The sequence below is a fragment of the Calonectris borealis genome, chromosome 26, assembly GCF_964195595.1.
Source record: "Calonectris borealis chromosome 26, bCalBor7.hap1.2, whole genome shotgun sequence".
NCBI classification, from domain to species: domain Eukaryota; kingdom Metazoa; phylum Chordata; class Aves; order Procellariiformes; family Procellariidae; genus Calonectris; species Calonectris borealis.
Genome location: NC_134337.1, coordinates 3,832,031 through 3,849,038, shown reverse-complemented (window position 1 = coordinate 3,849,038; position 17,008 = coordinate 3,832,031). Strand labels below are relative to the sequence as shown.

The following is a 17,008-nucleotide window of genomic DNA, read 5'->3' as shown; positions in this document are numbered from 1 at the left end:
CTATTTAAAGCTTGGAAGGATGAGAGATGGAGAAAACAAAGTGTAACCAAGCCTATAAATGCATGCACAAAAGTTTACAAAGCAAAAGCTGGGAATTGTGTGCTGCTAGGGAGCTACTGCCTTCGAATGCATTCAGTGCATTTGAAAGAGGGCAGCACAATAATCATCATTTGCAGGAGTCTTAGGAGTATACTGATGCCTGGCTTGAGATCCAGGCTACAACTGTTACGGCAGGCTGCTGCTGTGCAGTATTTTTCCAAGATCTCTGGTGAGAGTCTATTACCTACTGTTATGGTCTGATGTTTTTGTGCCACCATCTGGTCAGAAGTTTTTCCCTTAATCTGCTCATTATGAGCTCCTTCACCTGAAAAGGAGCAGGTCTGCCTGACAGCTCATGCTTGAAGCGGGTAGAATAAATACTTTCTTTGCTGGACATGGCCCGTTTCCTCCCATTGAGAAAGTTGATTTAAAAGCCAGCTGGGCTTATGCAGGAACAGTACACGGATGCAGGACTCCTGTCTGTGCTGCTGACTCCTGGGTGTCTTTCCAAGACTCCCTAAGCTTCCAGAGGTCCTGGCTAGATTGCAGTTGGGTAGGTACCTCCTTGCCCTTGAAGCAACTCAGATGCTTTCACTTTGGGGAAGATATTGGAGGTGATGCTTAGTCTGCTGTCTAGACAGTGGCAGTTCCAGGAGTCTGTGAGCAGTATGAGAGCCCTCCTTGGGGGGATGTGTTGTTCAGACCTGTTCTTCCCTGTCTTGGCAGCAGGTAGGTATCACTTGCTTTCTGGCTTGGGTTTGACCCCACCGCGGTTGGCTGTAGGCACACATGGCTCCTGGGACGGGGTTGCATCAACCTGCCAGGGTCTGGCCAGGAGATGGTGCTGAAAGGCAGCTGACCATGCAGGCAGGGTGCCTTGAAGCCCAGTTTAGTCCCATTAGCACTGGGATGGCACACGTGGCGCTCTAAGGATGTTGAATGCCTGTCATCCTTGGCGTTGAGGTAGACCAACATGTGCGAGTCTGCAGCAAGACTCATTTGGATCCTGCATCAAGACCGCATCCCTGCGCATGGATGGTGGCTTTCCAGAGCAGCTTGCTGGAGGGTCTGCCAATATTACAAACAAGCTCTAATCAGAGGCTTTTTGGGATTTAAATGAGCACAACCGCTGCTGCACATCCTGAGGTCAAACTGAGTTTGTAGAGTGTTGCCTGAGGGCTCTTTAGTCCTAAATACGCTGTGCATCCTGAGGTTAGAAATGCTAGATACTGAGACTTCTGAGAAGGTGACAGGGATTTGGGCTTTTTTTTTTTTTTTCAGCCACATCCTAATAGGGTCAGCAACTAAATAGTGAATGACGATGCAAATTCCAATAGCAACAGTAAGTCTGAGTTGGGATGAACAGGAATAACGGTCTCAGCTCTTTTCCCCCTCCAGGCTGTCTGCAGACTTTGCACAGTCAATCAGTTGGTCAGTGCTAGAAAGCTGTCAGCAACCTTAAATACTAGAAAATAAAGGGGATTTGGGTCTTCTTTTTTGAAGGGGGGAAAAAAAGAAAAGGGAGTATTACATTTTGGATCACACTCCACAGCGAAGGTGTTGCCTCTGCCAATTCCTTGCTTAAACCATGGCATAAAGAGGCCTTGTGCTTTATTGCTGGGATAAATAGCATTGCTTTGTGGAGCACTACATTATGCTGTTTTTCATTAGGCCTCTGTTGCACGAGGAAAGAGCAGGGGAAGTGGAGCTGAGGAAGAGGAACACCCTTACGAGCTGTTGCTTACAGCAGAAACTAAAAAGCCAGTTGCGGTGGATAGGAAAACAAAAGGTAAGTGACCCATCCAAAAAGCAGAGCTGTTTGCTTAGATGCATTTAAGGAAAATATAGAGGGCAGAGAGTAACGGGAACAATCAAACTCTTTGTTGGGTGGGGTGGCTGGGGTCTGGATTGCAATTGTTTTGTTTCCTGGTAATCTCACTTTTATAAAGGAGAGATCTAAATGTTCCTGTACAAAATGTACACAGAGGAAGGGGAACTCTGCTATTTTGACAACTAAGAGATTGCAAGGACCTACTCCGTTAACTTAGAAAATAAGCAAATCTTGTGCACAGTCAAGTAAAGGCAGAGGGGTGGAAGGCTGTGCCATGTTGTTACAAGTGAGATGAACCAACGCAAGCATTTAAATGAGCCGTATTCTCCATCCAGCTGAATTTGAAGACCTGCTGGCGTTGCATGTTTGTATCGGCAGATGATTGGCCCTGCCATCCTGGTCTTAAAATCAACATCCCGCTGTGTATTAAAGCTAATTCGAGATGTAAACTGACAAAGGAGGAAAACAAACATGTGTAGAGCAAGCCCCTTTCTAGAACTGACTGAAAATCCACTATATAGCCAGGTTAAGTATCAAACTAGTCTCTTTTCTCCCAGAGGGACTTTTGTGCTTTACAAAGGATCTGGGAACACCTTGTCTCTTGTGTTTGGCTATGGCTGGGCTTTTTGGCTTTCTTTCAACAACAACAACAAAAGACTTGTTTAGAGGAAAAACATCTCTTGCTTCATTCAAAAGTCCTGAGCAGGAATTTGGAAGGATTTAGTTTGGACTCTAAACCTGGAAGCCATCTCGCTTTGAGGATGAACGGAGGATAATGAGAACTTGAGGTGATGCCTCATTGACTGCCCTGTAAGACCTGCAGCTTTTTTCTTTTTCCTTCTTGCAGCATGATAGCTTTCCTTCCTTGAGTCCTGCCGCACTCCTAGCTTGTATAGGGTGGCACAAGAGGTCATTGTTTTCCCACCAGCATTTGCCAAAGCCACTTGCTGCCGCAGGCAAAGTTAAGGTGCTTTTTGGGTTGGTGCTTTGTGGTCTTGGCCAGGAATAGTCCTTGGGCGACAGCCATTGAACCAGAAGCTTTCAGGCTATCTTTTCAGTGTGCAGCTATTGCTGGTTATTCAAGTGCTGGTTATTCAAAGTGACGACTTTGCTCCTTTCTTTGGCTACCATGTCTAGGCTTGATTAATATGAGTGAAGGTGTGTCGTAATTATGTGTCAGATGAAAATAAAATCTCAGAGTAATTCATCTGCTTGTTCTTGATGCAAGTCTCTTCCCCTGAACACCCGAAGACGTTGGTACTGCAGGCCCTCTAAGCCCTGTTTCATGGAGACGTTGTGGGAAGCATCTTCAGCCTGTTAAGGATCCAGAGCAGAGTCCTGTCTTTTAATGCACAGCTAGAAAGATCCTAGCTGTGACTTCAGGGTTTGCAGTCTATGGAAAGTGTTAGCGTGTTTATAACAAACCGAGAGCTCTTTTCGCTGCTGTAGTGGGAGAAATCCAAGGATGCAGTTGAGTTTTCTCACCTTCCAGGACTCGTCCGCTCTTTTAAATGCAATTAGCGCTATGACTAATGCGGTGGAGCCTTCGATCTGGTGGAGGTGAAGAGCTGCTCCTAGGGGGAAGGGGCCCAGCCAATCTATTTCTCATCTCTTGCATTTCTTAAGCTTGCCAGGGCCATCTCCTATTGCTCTTTGTGGTGGACCTGGAAAAAGGGACACGATTGTTTGTCCCCCTTCTCCAGAGGGTACCAGCTGTTTTCCAAAACATCTCAGAGTGCTCCCTGTGGCACGACTGCACGCGTGGCAGTGTCCCCAGCTGGCAGCTCTCCCTGTACTGCAGGAGCAGCTGAGCTTTGACAGGGCCCCATGTCATCCTTCACCTGCTGCTTGTCCTCCTGGGGACTTCAGGCTTCTCAACCCCCGTAGGAAGTGAGGCACTGACTATTTTTCTCTTTTGTCTTTAGCACTGACTATTTTGTGTTGTTCATCCTTGCTTTCTCTTACAGCATTACAGGTTGCTTCTTTCTGCACACGAATTTCATAACTGCTCTGGAAGGGTGGATCAGCTTTGAAATCTGCTTTATTACGCTGGGAACAAAAGGAAATGTTTCCGGCTTTCGCAGTAGTTGGGGTCAGATACCAGACAGGCATGGGGAAGCAGGCGTAGCCAAGTATGAAATGCGAGTTATATGCCTATGGGAGGGGGGAAGATGCATTTAGGGAGTAGCAGAGTCGTTTTGGCAAAAAGTTAAACAAGGCTGAGTGAGGGACTGAAGCCTTAATTGGGGTGTTGGAGAATTTTCCCACCTCTGGATCAGAAGGGTCCTGGAGCATCAAAGGCAGCAGCTCAATCCCAAGACAAGGAGCAGGCTGAAGCATGGCTTTGAATTGCTTCTTGGCCCTCCATCTAAGAGGCTGGGCTTCTAGATGTTACTTGATGAGTTCTGGAGGAGCCTTTGGTCAGAAGAGGAGGACCGATTCTTGCGGGCTATTGAGAAGGGCTTTTCAGGGCAGCTGAAAGGCTGAATTTCAGGCACGCTGTTTTTAATGGTGCCTTTCATATGTGATAGCTGCCTTTGTTCCTCTTGCTGCAAGTTGTCTTGTATCCAGTGACTCGATGAATGTGGTATTATCCGCCTGGCATTGGTTGCCTTTTGTGTATGTTGCAGCAGTTTGCTGTCACATGCTGGAGCACTAGGAAAAGTTGGCTTAATGTTTTGGGCAGAGTATCAGAAGTGGTTGGAGCCAAATGCTTTCCCATCCCCTTTGGTAAGGGAACTATGTGCAATCGCATGCATGAAGTCAGGGCATTCAGACCTTGTAACGGGACTTGTAAATAGGCCAAGAGTGGCGAACTGACCAGGAGGAGCCCGTACAACTCCTGCTGTTGAGAGAGACCTGATGGAGTGTGTATGAGGAAAATACTTCTGAGTTTTGGTCTGTCTTGCCTCTCAGGAGAGTCATCCACAAGTGCTGTCAGCAGTAACCAGCTGCAGGTAGGACTGACTTGGTTCCTTCTGATATTATTAAAAACTGATTTGTTGAGGTTTTGCTGTGTTGCTTCCATAGAAAGCCCAGTTGAAGTCCCTACTTTTGCCTTCCTCCTGCTGGAGTTTTTATTTACGGTTGTACTGGCTTAACCAGATGTATGGCTGTGCTCTAAACCAGATATCTGACCCAATGATAAAAGACAAAACATGCTGCTGCGAGATTTAAAGAAAATATCTTTTCACAGAGCCAGAGTATGGCTACAGAAGCAGTGGGATGGGTATCACTATAGGGAATCTATGGGGACACATGGGTCTTACAAACAAAGGTTGGAAGGGACAGATCCCTCTCGGTTTGCCGCGAGATGAATGATAGTGTTCCGTGTCTGGAATCATCGGTCTGCTGGCAGCGGAGCTCTTAACTGAATGCTCCCTGGGCAGCAGTCTGTACCCAAAAGGTGCTCCTGTTCCCATTAGGTGTTGGAAGCAACCTCTCCTGTTGGTGAAACCTGCAGCAGGCATGGCTGAAGAAGTCAGGACCAGTCAGATGTCTGTGCTTGGGTGTAAAATCATCTAAGGGAGTTGGACAGAAGTCCCTATGCTAAGGACGACTCCCTCTTCACTCAAAGGTGTAACGGGAGGAAGATGCTTTCAAATCCCTTGGAGTGCAGCAGATAGATGGAACTGGGGTCTCTCTGCTTTTCTAGCACCTAAATATTATTTTCCCCTTCTCCAAATTCACTACACACTTGGAAAAATGAGTACTGTTCATCTCTTTGCCGTGAGAAAAGTGATCAGCACATCAGCTGAATCACGTCAGTAACCTATCCCAACAAGGTACACCTTCCCGAGACGGCCCGTGGTTGTTCTGGCTTCTCTGCTAGCCATCCTGAGGCACCTTTAGTTGAAACCCCAAAAGGTAAGGCCTGTGGAACCCTCAGTGTTCCTGCCATGTGCACCTCGGTGATAAAAAGGAGCGGGATGACTCTTTCCTTCCTACATTAGTTCTTCCGTCTGCAGCTTTCAGGGCAGCTCTGAAATGTCTCCTTCAAGATGTTCCTCACATCATCTGAGCAAATGCTGTTGCCCTTGCTTCATCCCTTCCTTCCCTGGCAGCTGCCTTGTATTTCAAAGTCCTTCACTGGCTCGAGGATGAATGGGTGGCTGTGATTTCTGTTCAACAGGAGCCCTTTTGTGAGTCTCTGGAGCTGGATTTGGAGCACTTTGTCCTGGCTGGACCCAAATGTTCCAGCACATGGCATAAACTTTCACCAGCCGCGTCTCTGCCTTCAGCAGAAATGTCAGTAAAGGTTAAGCTGGGGCATGGAAGAAATTACTTCCAAGGAAGGAAAGAGGTTAAGAAGAAAGGCTGTTGATTTTGCAAAAGCTTTTCCCTCCCCATCAGGTTAATGTGACTGTCACGTCAATGCTGTGTCCCTCTTACCAGGTCGGTAGCTTTTTCTTATTAATACCAGTCTGTCCTATGAATGCAGCATGTCTGATCTCTTCTAAGGTTTCTCTCCAGCATTACAGCTTCATAGTCTGGTCTTGAGATCTTCTGATCGGGTGCTGCTGTTGGCATTCCCAACCAGCATTAGGAATGATGCTGGTGACACCACCTGCCCGCAGGGAATGTGCCTCCCCCTTGGCAACTTCAGTTGCAGAACTTGTGGTTTATGTGCCCGTGCAAGATAATCAACAACTACTTCATTGTCCTGGAATCTTTAACTCATAGGATCCAGAATGAAATAAGCCCTTGCATCACTTGATCCCAGCGCGAAGCGAGGTCTGCCGGCGCGCTGCCCTGGCAGTTAACCTCCGTTCAGGCTTTTGCTGTTCCTGACTCAGCTGCCAACTGAGCAAGCTGCTTTTAGCATTTCTGTGGAGTAAACAAATGCCCTCGAGAGGGACTAGCTTACGCTCATCAAACACAGAGCGCATGAGACCCCAGGACCTAAAACGGCTTGCAAAGACAAGTGACTAATTCAGTCCTTCCCTGCCTCGTTTCTGGTGTGAGGACAGACCACCAAACCAGATGGGTGTTAGGGTTAGAAAATGACCTGGTCAAGCCTAGTGCTGGAAAGGATGCTTGGGGGGAAGGAGCTGATCTCACTGTTGTCGCTAATAGGCTGCTTTTAGCTAAAGATAAGTAAAATTCATTAGTGTATTTTGCCCTCACTGAAATGAGGATTCTTTTGCCTTGGCTTCTGCCTTGCAAAGCAGGCAATTTCCTCTTCACATCTGAACATCCTCCTTGCGTTTCAGAGCCACGTTATCGGGGTGCTTTGCCTTAATGCTCCTTTGCAGTGTGGTTTTTTGGTCCAAAGAGTGTTTCTTCAGCACTAAATTGAAGGGGTTAAAATTTGCAAACAATTATGGGCAGGTATAGGAATCCTTGGTAAACAGAAGTTATACTTAGCTTTACAAAGTTTTGCTTTTGCAGTTTGAATGTGCGTAATGTGACCAAGGTGAGGACACGGATGTCCGTGCACATGCTTGGCAATTGGAATTGATCAATTATTCATGATTTATGCAGGGCCCTGGTACCTGATATTAAAGATGTTGGTGCAGGAGTAGCTGAGTGAGAGTGTCATATTTCTGGGACAGCCGGTACTCCACGCAGCTCGCTGCGTTAGTAGATCAGACCATTCTGTGTTCAGCAGTTCGCTTGCAAGAGAGAGACTTTTTGATCAAGTTTTTTATTGCGTAAACTGTTTATTTCTCTCCCCTGAGTAAGGAGGAGAGGTTAAACTCGGAAACCACTAGGGAGGAAAGCAGTGTTTTTTTTGGGGAACGGATTTTGGAACTCGCAGGTTGATTACAGTCCAGAAGTTTTCCCACCCTGCAGCTCGTGCCAAGAGCAGGGAGCGCTGCTCTAAATAACACTTTGGCCTTTATGGAAATGTATCAGATGTTCCAGGAGCCTCCGTCTCTGCTTCTCCTACCTCACTTGCTCTCTCTGCAGGATATAGTTAGCACTTCTCTTAGCCTTATATAGCAAGGCCTGATAGTTAGTGTTAACAGGAATAAAACAACAAGGAGAGCTGCCAGATTGCATAAATCAGGCCAGTGTTTGGAATTTCATAAATGCCATGACTTTGGGTACAAGTTGAGCACGCGGAACAATACTGAACTGTTCTCTCTTTATCTCTCCCTCCCTTGCTGAGGGAGGGCAGGGGGAGAGCTGGAATTTTGCTGCTTCTTCCATGTTTTTAATTTCCCCCCCCGCCCCATTTTCATCCCCTTGAAGACCACAGGAGGAGCAGTGGCAGCCGCAGCCAGGACTCTGCCGACGGCCAGGACATCCAGGTTCCAGAGCAGTTTTCAGGGTTGCTTCACGGTTCTTCCCCGATCTGTGAGATAAGTGAGGACCCGTTCAGGCTGGTTTCCTCCGCGGAGAAAGGAGGCACAGAAGCTACAAGCCACCCACCTGCTATGCAGCTGGAGGATGCTGACTTACCTGCCTCTGGATCAGTACGGACCAGCTCTCCGGACCAAAACCAGAAAGTGGTCTACGCAACCATCCAGCACACGCACGTCAACCGGGCGGATCCTGAAACTGTAGTCACGCCCCACGTGCTACAGCACCCCGGCGGTGCTGAGGAAGAGGGGGACAGAGCTGTGGGCAGAGCCCACCCAGGGAGCAAGCCCAAAGCCGAGCTTAAACTCAGCCGCAGCTTGTCCAAATCGGACTCTGATCTTCTGACCTGCTCTCCGACAGAGGACGATGCCATGGGGAGCCGGAGCGAATCACTCTCAAACTGCAGTACTGGGAAGAAGAGGCTGGAGAAGTCCCCGTCCTTTGCTTCGGAGTGGGATGAGGTAAGGCTGACCTTGCTTAAGAGCTTCTGTGCCAGGAATGAATCTGTACAGCATGAGCTCCTCTCTACCGCACTGGCCTTCGGAGGGGGTCCTGGGTGGTTTTCACTACTTTTACTAACTCTCACATCACATTAACAGGCAAATGCTCACTTGTAAGTCTTTAAGGTGTTAAATGCCAAAAGATAGGCTTAACTGGAGCAGGGGAGAAGCAGATTTGCAAGAAGTGAGGGGCTTTTCAAAGTTTTTTTAAGTTGCTCAAATACAGGACTTGATTTCTTTTAGGCAAGCCAGGTAAGTTTTTACATCCTCAAAATGAGGGAGAGTTGATAACAGTGCTCCTCACAAATCTGTGTGTTGACCTCTTTCCAATTCTCCTCCAACATCCAGAGGAGATGTTTGTTTCTGGGTCCCTGTTGCTGGGGGGGTTGAGCAGTGTCCTGGGTTCATGGGGGTGGAAGGAGGAGAGTAATTAGGCTGTGTTTTGTCTGTTTAATAGCTCCCGCTTTCCTCTTCACATATTTATTTCAGAGGCTTGTTAGAAGTCACTTTATTATAGTACAGGAGGCCCATGGATAGTTAAATATTTCATGCTTAGAGAGTTGGCCCTAGTGAACCACTCAGGCGAGATTAAGTGTCCCTCTGAAATTCAGCACTGCAGCATTACCGAAACATTCTTTGGAGATGATTCTCTGCTGGTAGAGCAGCAGCGCTGCAGAAGAGATAAGCTCAGATGACCCACTCTTTGTACACTGAAAGGAAATAAAACCCCTGGTGTGGTGCTGGGGGTGTGGAGCTGCGTGTGCCGGGTGTGTAAACTCGTGGGACGGTTGTGCCCCTGTCCTCTGTGCACTGACTGATGCTCAGCTGCCTCCCTGATCCTGACTCGGAGATAAAGTCATCTTTCGTGGAAGAGGGAGGTATTCAGAGATGTTAAAGCAAGGTGGGAATGCCTCCTCAGTACGAGCCCACCTTTCAGTTCATACTCTCACTCCCTGCAGTGTTTCAGGGTTGCCAAATACGTCTATTTTCCTTGATAGCTGTTTTGGTTGTAGCGGCTTCGCTGTTAATTACCTGGGTCAGTTGTACTATGACTGTGAGTGAAAGATTCTGCAGCAGAAGGCTTATTTGAAAGGACCAGATAATTTTCACTGTGCTTTTCATGCTTAACCGAACTGTTTACAGCAGACGTTGAAAGGGAAGGAGCCTTTGGCTTTACAGTGCTGCACGACTTTACTAGTAGCAGAGGTCAAGTGTTAGTGTGCCTGTGCTTCCTCTGCTCGGAGAAATGAACCCGCAGATCTGCTTCCCTGCTTGTAAATAAAAAGCATCATTTCCACCCAGTGTCAGCCTAACAAGCCACCAGAGGAAAATCTGCTTTTCCTTCCCGTTATGTTTAGGTGAGGAAACCAAAGAAAAATGTGAAAAATTCACATCTGTCTACAATGGGGCAGGTCTAACTTAAAAAAATGTATACTATCAAAACCTGATGGGTTTATTTGTCTTCCTGGTTTCTGGTGTAACTTAAACATTTTGTGGAATTGCTTTAATCTGGTAGTAGCATCCTGTGGCTAGAGCACTGATTTGCCTTGGGGTCTCATGGCTGTCATAGACCAGCTTGAATAATTCTGGACAAAGGTTTCTCCTCTCTGCCTCAGTTTCCCCATCTGTGAGATGGCGATAGCCTCTTTTTGCAGAACGTTTTTGTTTCCCCTGAAAAACACTATGTAAAGTTAAATATTCTTATAAGAAGGGGGACAAGCCAGCAGCTGGTGATTCACTGCCTTCAGCTTGATTTGCTTTGTAATTTCCAAAGACTGTATAGAGGCATTTGGGGTCTCATTCTGGCTCCTGGTGCAATGGTTGCCCTCTTTGATGCTGTCGGCAGGAGGGGCACGGTTCATGGGGCAGAGCAATTTTCAATAGAAGCAGCATAAAAGGGAACTGCTGATAGTAGTTTATATAGTCAGGCCAGTTCTTGCTATAAAATATCCTAAAGCAGACTCCTATGATTGGTAAGAAATGGTAAAGATGCGCCTGTGGGGAACATTTGGGGTTTTTTGCAGTGATTTGTATGTGCAGAAAGGGGCTGGTCGTAATGGCAACAATGAGATTTAAACATAAATGTAGTGCTGTTGTTGGAGGTTTAATTAGTTCCCTGAATGGGATAATGCAGCTGCTATGAATTAGATGCAACTTGCAGCCTCTGAATTTACCAGGCTAATAGAAAACCTTGTTGAGCCACCCCTGTTAGCAATGATTTGGCTCTTCCTCTGTGGTGCGGAGAAACAATGGCAGATTTATATGCCTTATTCTGTTAATTTTAATAGTCTTTATGCAGGCAACTGAGGAGGAAAGTGATCCATGTGCAGCTCTATGCAACACGCAGCTGTAGCAAACAAGCTGAGGATTTTGCCCACTGGCCTTGCCAGCAGTAGGTGTGTCTGTTCGGGGCGCCGGGGACTTGGGGAGGGACCTGTTTATGTCTGCGGACAGATGGGATCCGTGGCAGAGGCTGAGCTAGCATCGCTCTGGGCCGTGGGTGACTGTGCTCAGCCAGTCTCGTTGATCGGGGACAGCAGGAAAATCTGCTGCTTGGAAGCCAAGGGTCACATCCCTTCCCCAGCCGAACGCTGCCAATGCCCTTTGTTGGAAGTGGAAGGTGGTGCTGGCTTTGCCAAAAGGGTGGGATGGGGAAGAAATGATTCACTTGGCAAAGCTCGCCCCTGTTCCCAGTTGCAGCTCCTCTGCTCCAAGGGCCTGGCCCAAATAACAGATGCCGACGGCGCTGCCTTGTGCTCCGTGCTGCAAAGGATGTTCAGCATGCGTCCCGTCTGCCTCCTGACCCACCGGCTCCTTCGTGGGAGCGTGAGCGCACACGTGGAGTCCCCCCTCCAGCTGCTGTCGATAGAAACTCTTTGCAAGCAAGCCAGAGAAATTACTAAAGCAAACAGCAATGTATTGCCCAGGGAGAGGGGTGAGGACCAAAAATGCTCCATCTTCTGCTTGAGTGGGAAGTAAGGTGGGGGAGAGGAAGCGTGCGAGGGGGTAGAGCTCCTAGTCAGAATAAATATTTGAATCCTTCCAAACTTAGCTGAGAGCTAAAGTGATAAATTTGTTTTTTGTAATCGGCTTATAAATATTTAGCAGCCGTGAGATGAGCACGCGGCCGTCGCCGCTCCCTATGAATTTTGTATAAGAGAATAAGCTGCGTTTGCACTCCTGAAGGAGGAGGGGGGCTCTCGGTGCCCGGCTCGGCTGCCAGCCCCCTTTCCGGGGCGGATTAACTCGCATCTGCTCTGCCTTCCTCCTCCGTAGAGCAGCTCCAGCCCCGCACGTCTGCCCGGGTTCATGCCCGAGCCCTGCCGCAGGCCGGCAAACCTTGCGTCGTGCAAAAGGGTGCTGGAGTCCCTTGGAGTTTGCTCAGCAAACCCACCCGCAGGGTGCGATCCAGGAGGGGCTGAACTGATTTCTCTCTTGATGATAAGCTATTCCAGGTCTCTTTGGATGAAAGGCAACTTATACATGTCTAATATGAACAGTAAGCTGTTTAACAAAAGCTAAGGGGTATGCAACAACTTTGCTTTATTCTGAGCCCATGCTATCTGATCGCTCTTGGCCAGGTTTAGGTGTTGAATGGTTCCTTCTCCCCCTGCCCCAGCTTCTGTTGTGTTTTTTTCCAGGTCCTTTTACCCATTTGATATATCAGCGTGTCTGTGCAAAAGGAGAGAGCCTGACCAAGATGAAGTAAAACTTTATCATAATCATTCACTGAGCTGCCACAGCTCCTCTGGGGAAGCAGCTTCCTGACAGTGAGAGTAATTAGCGGGGACGTAATCTCCCCGGGGAAGCGGCGGAGGGACGATGGCTGGGCTTCAGGATGTTGTAAAATAGTCCTCTAGAAACTGTGGTGGCTTGAGAAGAAGTCGGGCTGTGACAAACGCTTTCTGTCCTTTAGATGCTGTCAGGTTGATAAAAGCGATGCACGGGTGTTTGGAACCCGTGTCCTATGCAGCCTCGCTTCTCGCAGGACCAAGTGAGGTGATGAAGTGAAAACCTTTAAATGCCAATAGCAGATAAATGAGCTCCATTTGTAGAGGAGGAGGAAAAGGGGAGATGTTCGGGTTCAGTAAAATGCAGAAACGTTGGGCAATATCTTGGCTTCGAGGAATTGAGGTTTAGTGCTTTTTGTGATAGGTTTCCAGTGCACTGCTGCTTCTGCAATTATTGCTTTTGTTTTTCTGCTTCGTACCCCGCGCTCCTGCCCCTGTGCGGCCGTGCAGCCAGGATGCCCTGCTTGGCGGATTTTTGTTTTTTGAGGGTTGCAGAGTGGTTGTTCCTGATACGTGTATGATCCAGGAGGTGCGTCTGTACAACCTGATGTCACCAGCCCATATCCACGTCCACGCTCTGAGCAGAAAGGATGATGTCTGAGCTTAGTTGCTCTTCTTGGGTCATAGGTATCAGTAAGAAAAATGACCTGTTAAGTGGTCAGGGGCAAAGAATGAGGCAGGTTACTGAGAATTAGCCTCAGACCTGGCTCCTGACATCCCTTAATCCTCCACTTCCAGCTGTCTGCTATCAAGTAATGGCTCCGATGCTGAATTTGTAATGAATGCTGGGCTCAGAGGTTCCAGCATCAATTTCACAAAATGAAATAGTTGCCTTGTGTTCTGTCTTTCGCTCTTTTAGGAAGAGATTAAACCTCCTTCAAAAGAAACTTGGGGAACTGAATAAAACATGCATTTTATTTTAGCTTTTTTTTTTTTAGAAAAAAGGAGATGCACAGTCCACCACTTTGATGGGTTTTTTTCCCCAAGTGAATTAGTTGAAGAACTAATGAATATTCTGTAGCTAATTATGGCACTGGACAACCATCATCTCCTATGAATAATTGCAGTGGTGCTCCATGGTTCACTGTCACCGCAGAAGGAGTTCTTTCCCGTTTGCAGTAACTGTGGATGTGGTGTTTCGCCTGTTGCTGACCCATTTTTGGGGTATTAATGTCACATAAGGATGGATGCCAGGAGTAAATGGCACATCTGCCGTGCCTTCCATCACAGGTTTTGAAGAGCGGGGGAGCAAGTTGTTAGAAGTTGTGGCTGCTATGGGGTGGTTTTAAATACTTGAGCTCAATTAACCTTGTCAGGACTGCTTGGGTGCTTAAGAACCTAGTGGAATTCGTGCCTTAATTACACGCTTACAGTTGAGGATTAAGGACATTTGCATTGAAATGTGAAACTTTCAGGAAAGCTCTTGATGCAAAACCTGCCACTGCCTTAAAACTACACGCAGAAGTTGAAATTCAGAGCTGCGAGCTGGCGTTGAAAGAAAATGCAAATATTTCCCTTGTTATTCAGGGGGAGAGCTGCTATTTTTGTGCCTGGTGAAACTGCATCTTGTAAAAGCTCAGTAGTTTTTGTTCTGACAAGCTCATGCAGCTTACCTGCTGGGTAACGGCTCCCGTATGGCCCGTGCTGTAGATCAAAAACCTGGTGTTTCAAGTGAGAAACGCAGTTGAGAAAACAATATGTTCAGCCTCTCCGAATTCATACCACCTTGCAGCATGCAGGCTGGCCATCGCATCTCTGGCTCGCGTGGTCCTGCATGGTCCAAGGGCATCCCTGCCATGTGGGTCACAAGGCTCCTTCCTCGCTTGCCAGCAGCCTATGCTTCCTAAAATGTTTAATTTATTCTTTTGGGTCAGGTGTTTAAATCTTAACGCTTCATTTGCCCTGGGTTTGGCTTGTGGGACCAGGCAGAGCCTGTTTTCAAAGGGAGGTGTGCCTGGCATGCGTTTCGGCCGACGTCCCTTGCCTAGAGCTGGCCCTCGTTTCTCAGCTCTCATTCCAGTTTTCCCTTTGCCTGTTTGAAATCTTTTCTAATTTTTTGTTTTGTTTTGTTTAGGGGAAAAGCAGTAATGTGGTCAGCATTTTTGTTCTGATTTCTGCTATTCTAAACAAGCATGTCCATCAGGATCTTAATCAACTTAATTATTGGCTGATTATTATCTCCAGATCCCAACGCTTCCTCTTGTTTTTCCTGTGCTAAGGTCAGGAATTCTTACATCATCTCTCGTGTCGAATCTCTTTTCCCTTTGCCCCCAGTGGCGAGATTTCCTCCATCCTGATTAACTTTCTGAAGTGAAAGCTTTTGTGTTTCCACCTTACAGGTTTGCTTTGTATCTATTGCAAATGGCCAGCCTGTTAAAATTATAAACCAATACTGAACTAAGCCAAACCAAGCCAAATTAAGACAATTTACCAGTTTTGTAGGTAAAATTGGTTGGTGTTCTGGTCTGAAAGGCAAATGTAAAGACCAAGCATTATTCCTGTATTTAGCAGCAAGGTTTAAACAAAACATGAATTATATTTGCCAGCTCTCTGAATCGTATCAATTCATCTGGAACTGGACAGGTATCCGGGGCAGCTCTCCCTAAGGCAGGTTTGCAAAATACAAGGAGACGTAGCGGCTTAATCGGCTGCCCTGTGCGTGGAAGAAACCTTCCATCCATGCATTCAAAAGGATTTGTGAAAATGCCCTCAATACAGATCTAAATGCACAATGACTTCTTTCTCCTCTTATTTATAGGTCACCAATTACAGGCTGAACGTGGATCTGAATTAACGTGTGTGCATCCAGTGCACTAGAATAATCTAACAATTTCAGTCCGCTGCTGCTATGTGTTTCTGTTAACTTTTCAAGTGTATTAACTCAGTATTTCTGAATCGGAAGCTTTTGATTCTTTTATGTAAATTATTCATGCTCTGACAGATATTTTGGTTATGTAATGATCTTGTGATCGTTAGTGTTTTCAGGACTCTTTTTCAGGAACAGAAATGCCCGGTCTCAGTGTCCTTACTAAATTCAGTCTTTCGTTATGTTCTCTTCCACTTTACATCGTATCTTCCAGCACTTCAGAAGTTGTTATTTTTAAAAAAGCGTTTCTGTAGCTCTATCCAAAGGCTCCAAGCGGGCTTCACCGTGCTGTGTTGCATCCTGCACCAAAAGCCTAACAAATCATTTTTGGCTTTGTGTGTTAGGATGCGAGAGTATGAAAATGTAGCTGTGAAGACAGTTAATTGATTCGATATTCTTAAGGGGTTTTTGCCTTTTTTATTGTGAGTTCAAAACAACCGGCGTCCAGCCATTTCAGTGTTTTGAGCAGATGCGTTGTCGCATTTGGCCATCTTTCTTGTCATGTTAACATCCAATTTTACTGGGTATTTGTCAAAAAGCAGTGATATTTGGAGGGCCCTGAATCTCCAGATCCACCATGCACTGGCTGTGAACTACAAATTTATACCATAAGTTCCTTTCCTTTTGGTACATGTTCAGATTTCTAATTCTGGGATTTGTACAAAAACACAGGCTGGAGAGTGGTATGAAGCAACAGTCCCTGATCCTGATCCAAATGAGTTTCTCAGAGACCATATTAAGCCAGAAAATGTGTGCGCCTTTATCGCTAATGAACAGTTGCAGAATGTCTTGAAATAAATAACAAATCTAGTGAGTCCTCGTGTTGTGCGAGGAAAGCACATGCTGCTGGAGGAGGATATAGCATGGGAACTCTGAAGTTTAAGTGTTGAAATGTGCCTCAAACAACAGGCTTGCTTTTGTAGTTTAAATTTGAATTAATGAATTGAGCATTATGTTTTCCAGGCCTTTGGTATTTGTTATGCTGAGTTCATAACACAGGCTGGTATCTTTTGTATACGCAGAATATATTGAGCGATGAAATATGAGGCTTCTGCTCTATGGGATGGTGATGTTGAGAACATAAGCTGAAGCATCATAAACTAAACCAGAAGTGGTTTATGTGCTGCCACCAATCTAGAAATGAGATTCATGGCCCAGATCCAAATTTCCCAGGACTGCACTTGCGCTAAGGAGCCAGCAGGTTATTGTCCCAGATCCTTCTGCTCTGAATATTTGCAACTCCGTCCCTTTCAGAGATCCTGGTGGATGCTGCGATCCAGCCATCCCTCTGCTCCGAGGATGGAGCTGGGTCTGAGCAGCCTTGCGCCCACCTTCAGGGATGCAATAGCAGTTAGTAATATCAGGTATCCGTTAACCAAAGACTTTTCCGGGGAAGATGCCTTAGATCGCTTGTGTCTTGCATCAGCAGGATAAAGAGGGAAGCAGGCAGGACCTAATTGCTCGTTAAAGCAGCACCTGCTATATTGTCTCCCAGATGGAGGTCTGCATGCAGCATCTTCTTGGCTTGCCCGCTGCCTGCGAGTGCCCTAATCACAGTGGTATGTTGAGCCTGCATTGTGCCGGCTTTTAGAAAAGCTGCCTTTCTGTTGGCTTTGGCCGCTCTATTGTTATCTGTGCTATTGTCACATCAAACCTCAATTATTGTGAATCT

The 17,008-nt window shown here is 46.7% G+C and overlaps 1 protein-coding gene across 10 annotated transcripts in view; it reads left to right on the top strand.

Annotated features, from left to right (window-relative positions):
• Window positions 1-17,008, top strand: part of ANKS1A (ankyrin repeat and sterile alpha motif domain containing 1A) — a 110,275-nt gene that overhangs the window by 44,400 nt on the left and 48,867 nt on the right. For all 10 annotated transcript variants that reach the window (XR_012677306.1, XM_075174075.1, XM_075174070.1 and 7 more), the window contains 2 exons: window positions 1,711-1,828; window positions 8,069-8,640. Coding sequence is in view for 9 of the 10 variants with exons in the window: in XM_075174075.1 (XP_075030176.1) it covers window positions 1,711-1,828; window positions 8,069-8,640 (690 nt within the window). In the remaining variant the exon portion in view is untranslated. The remainder of the gene's footprint in view (window positions 1-1,710; window positions 1,829-8,068; window positions 8,641-17,008) is intronic.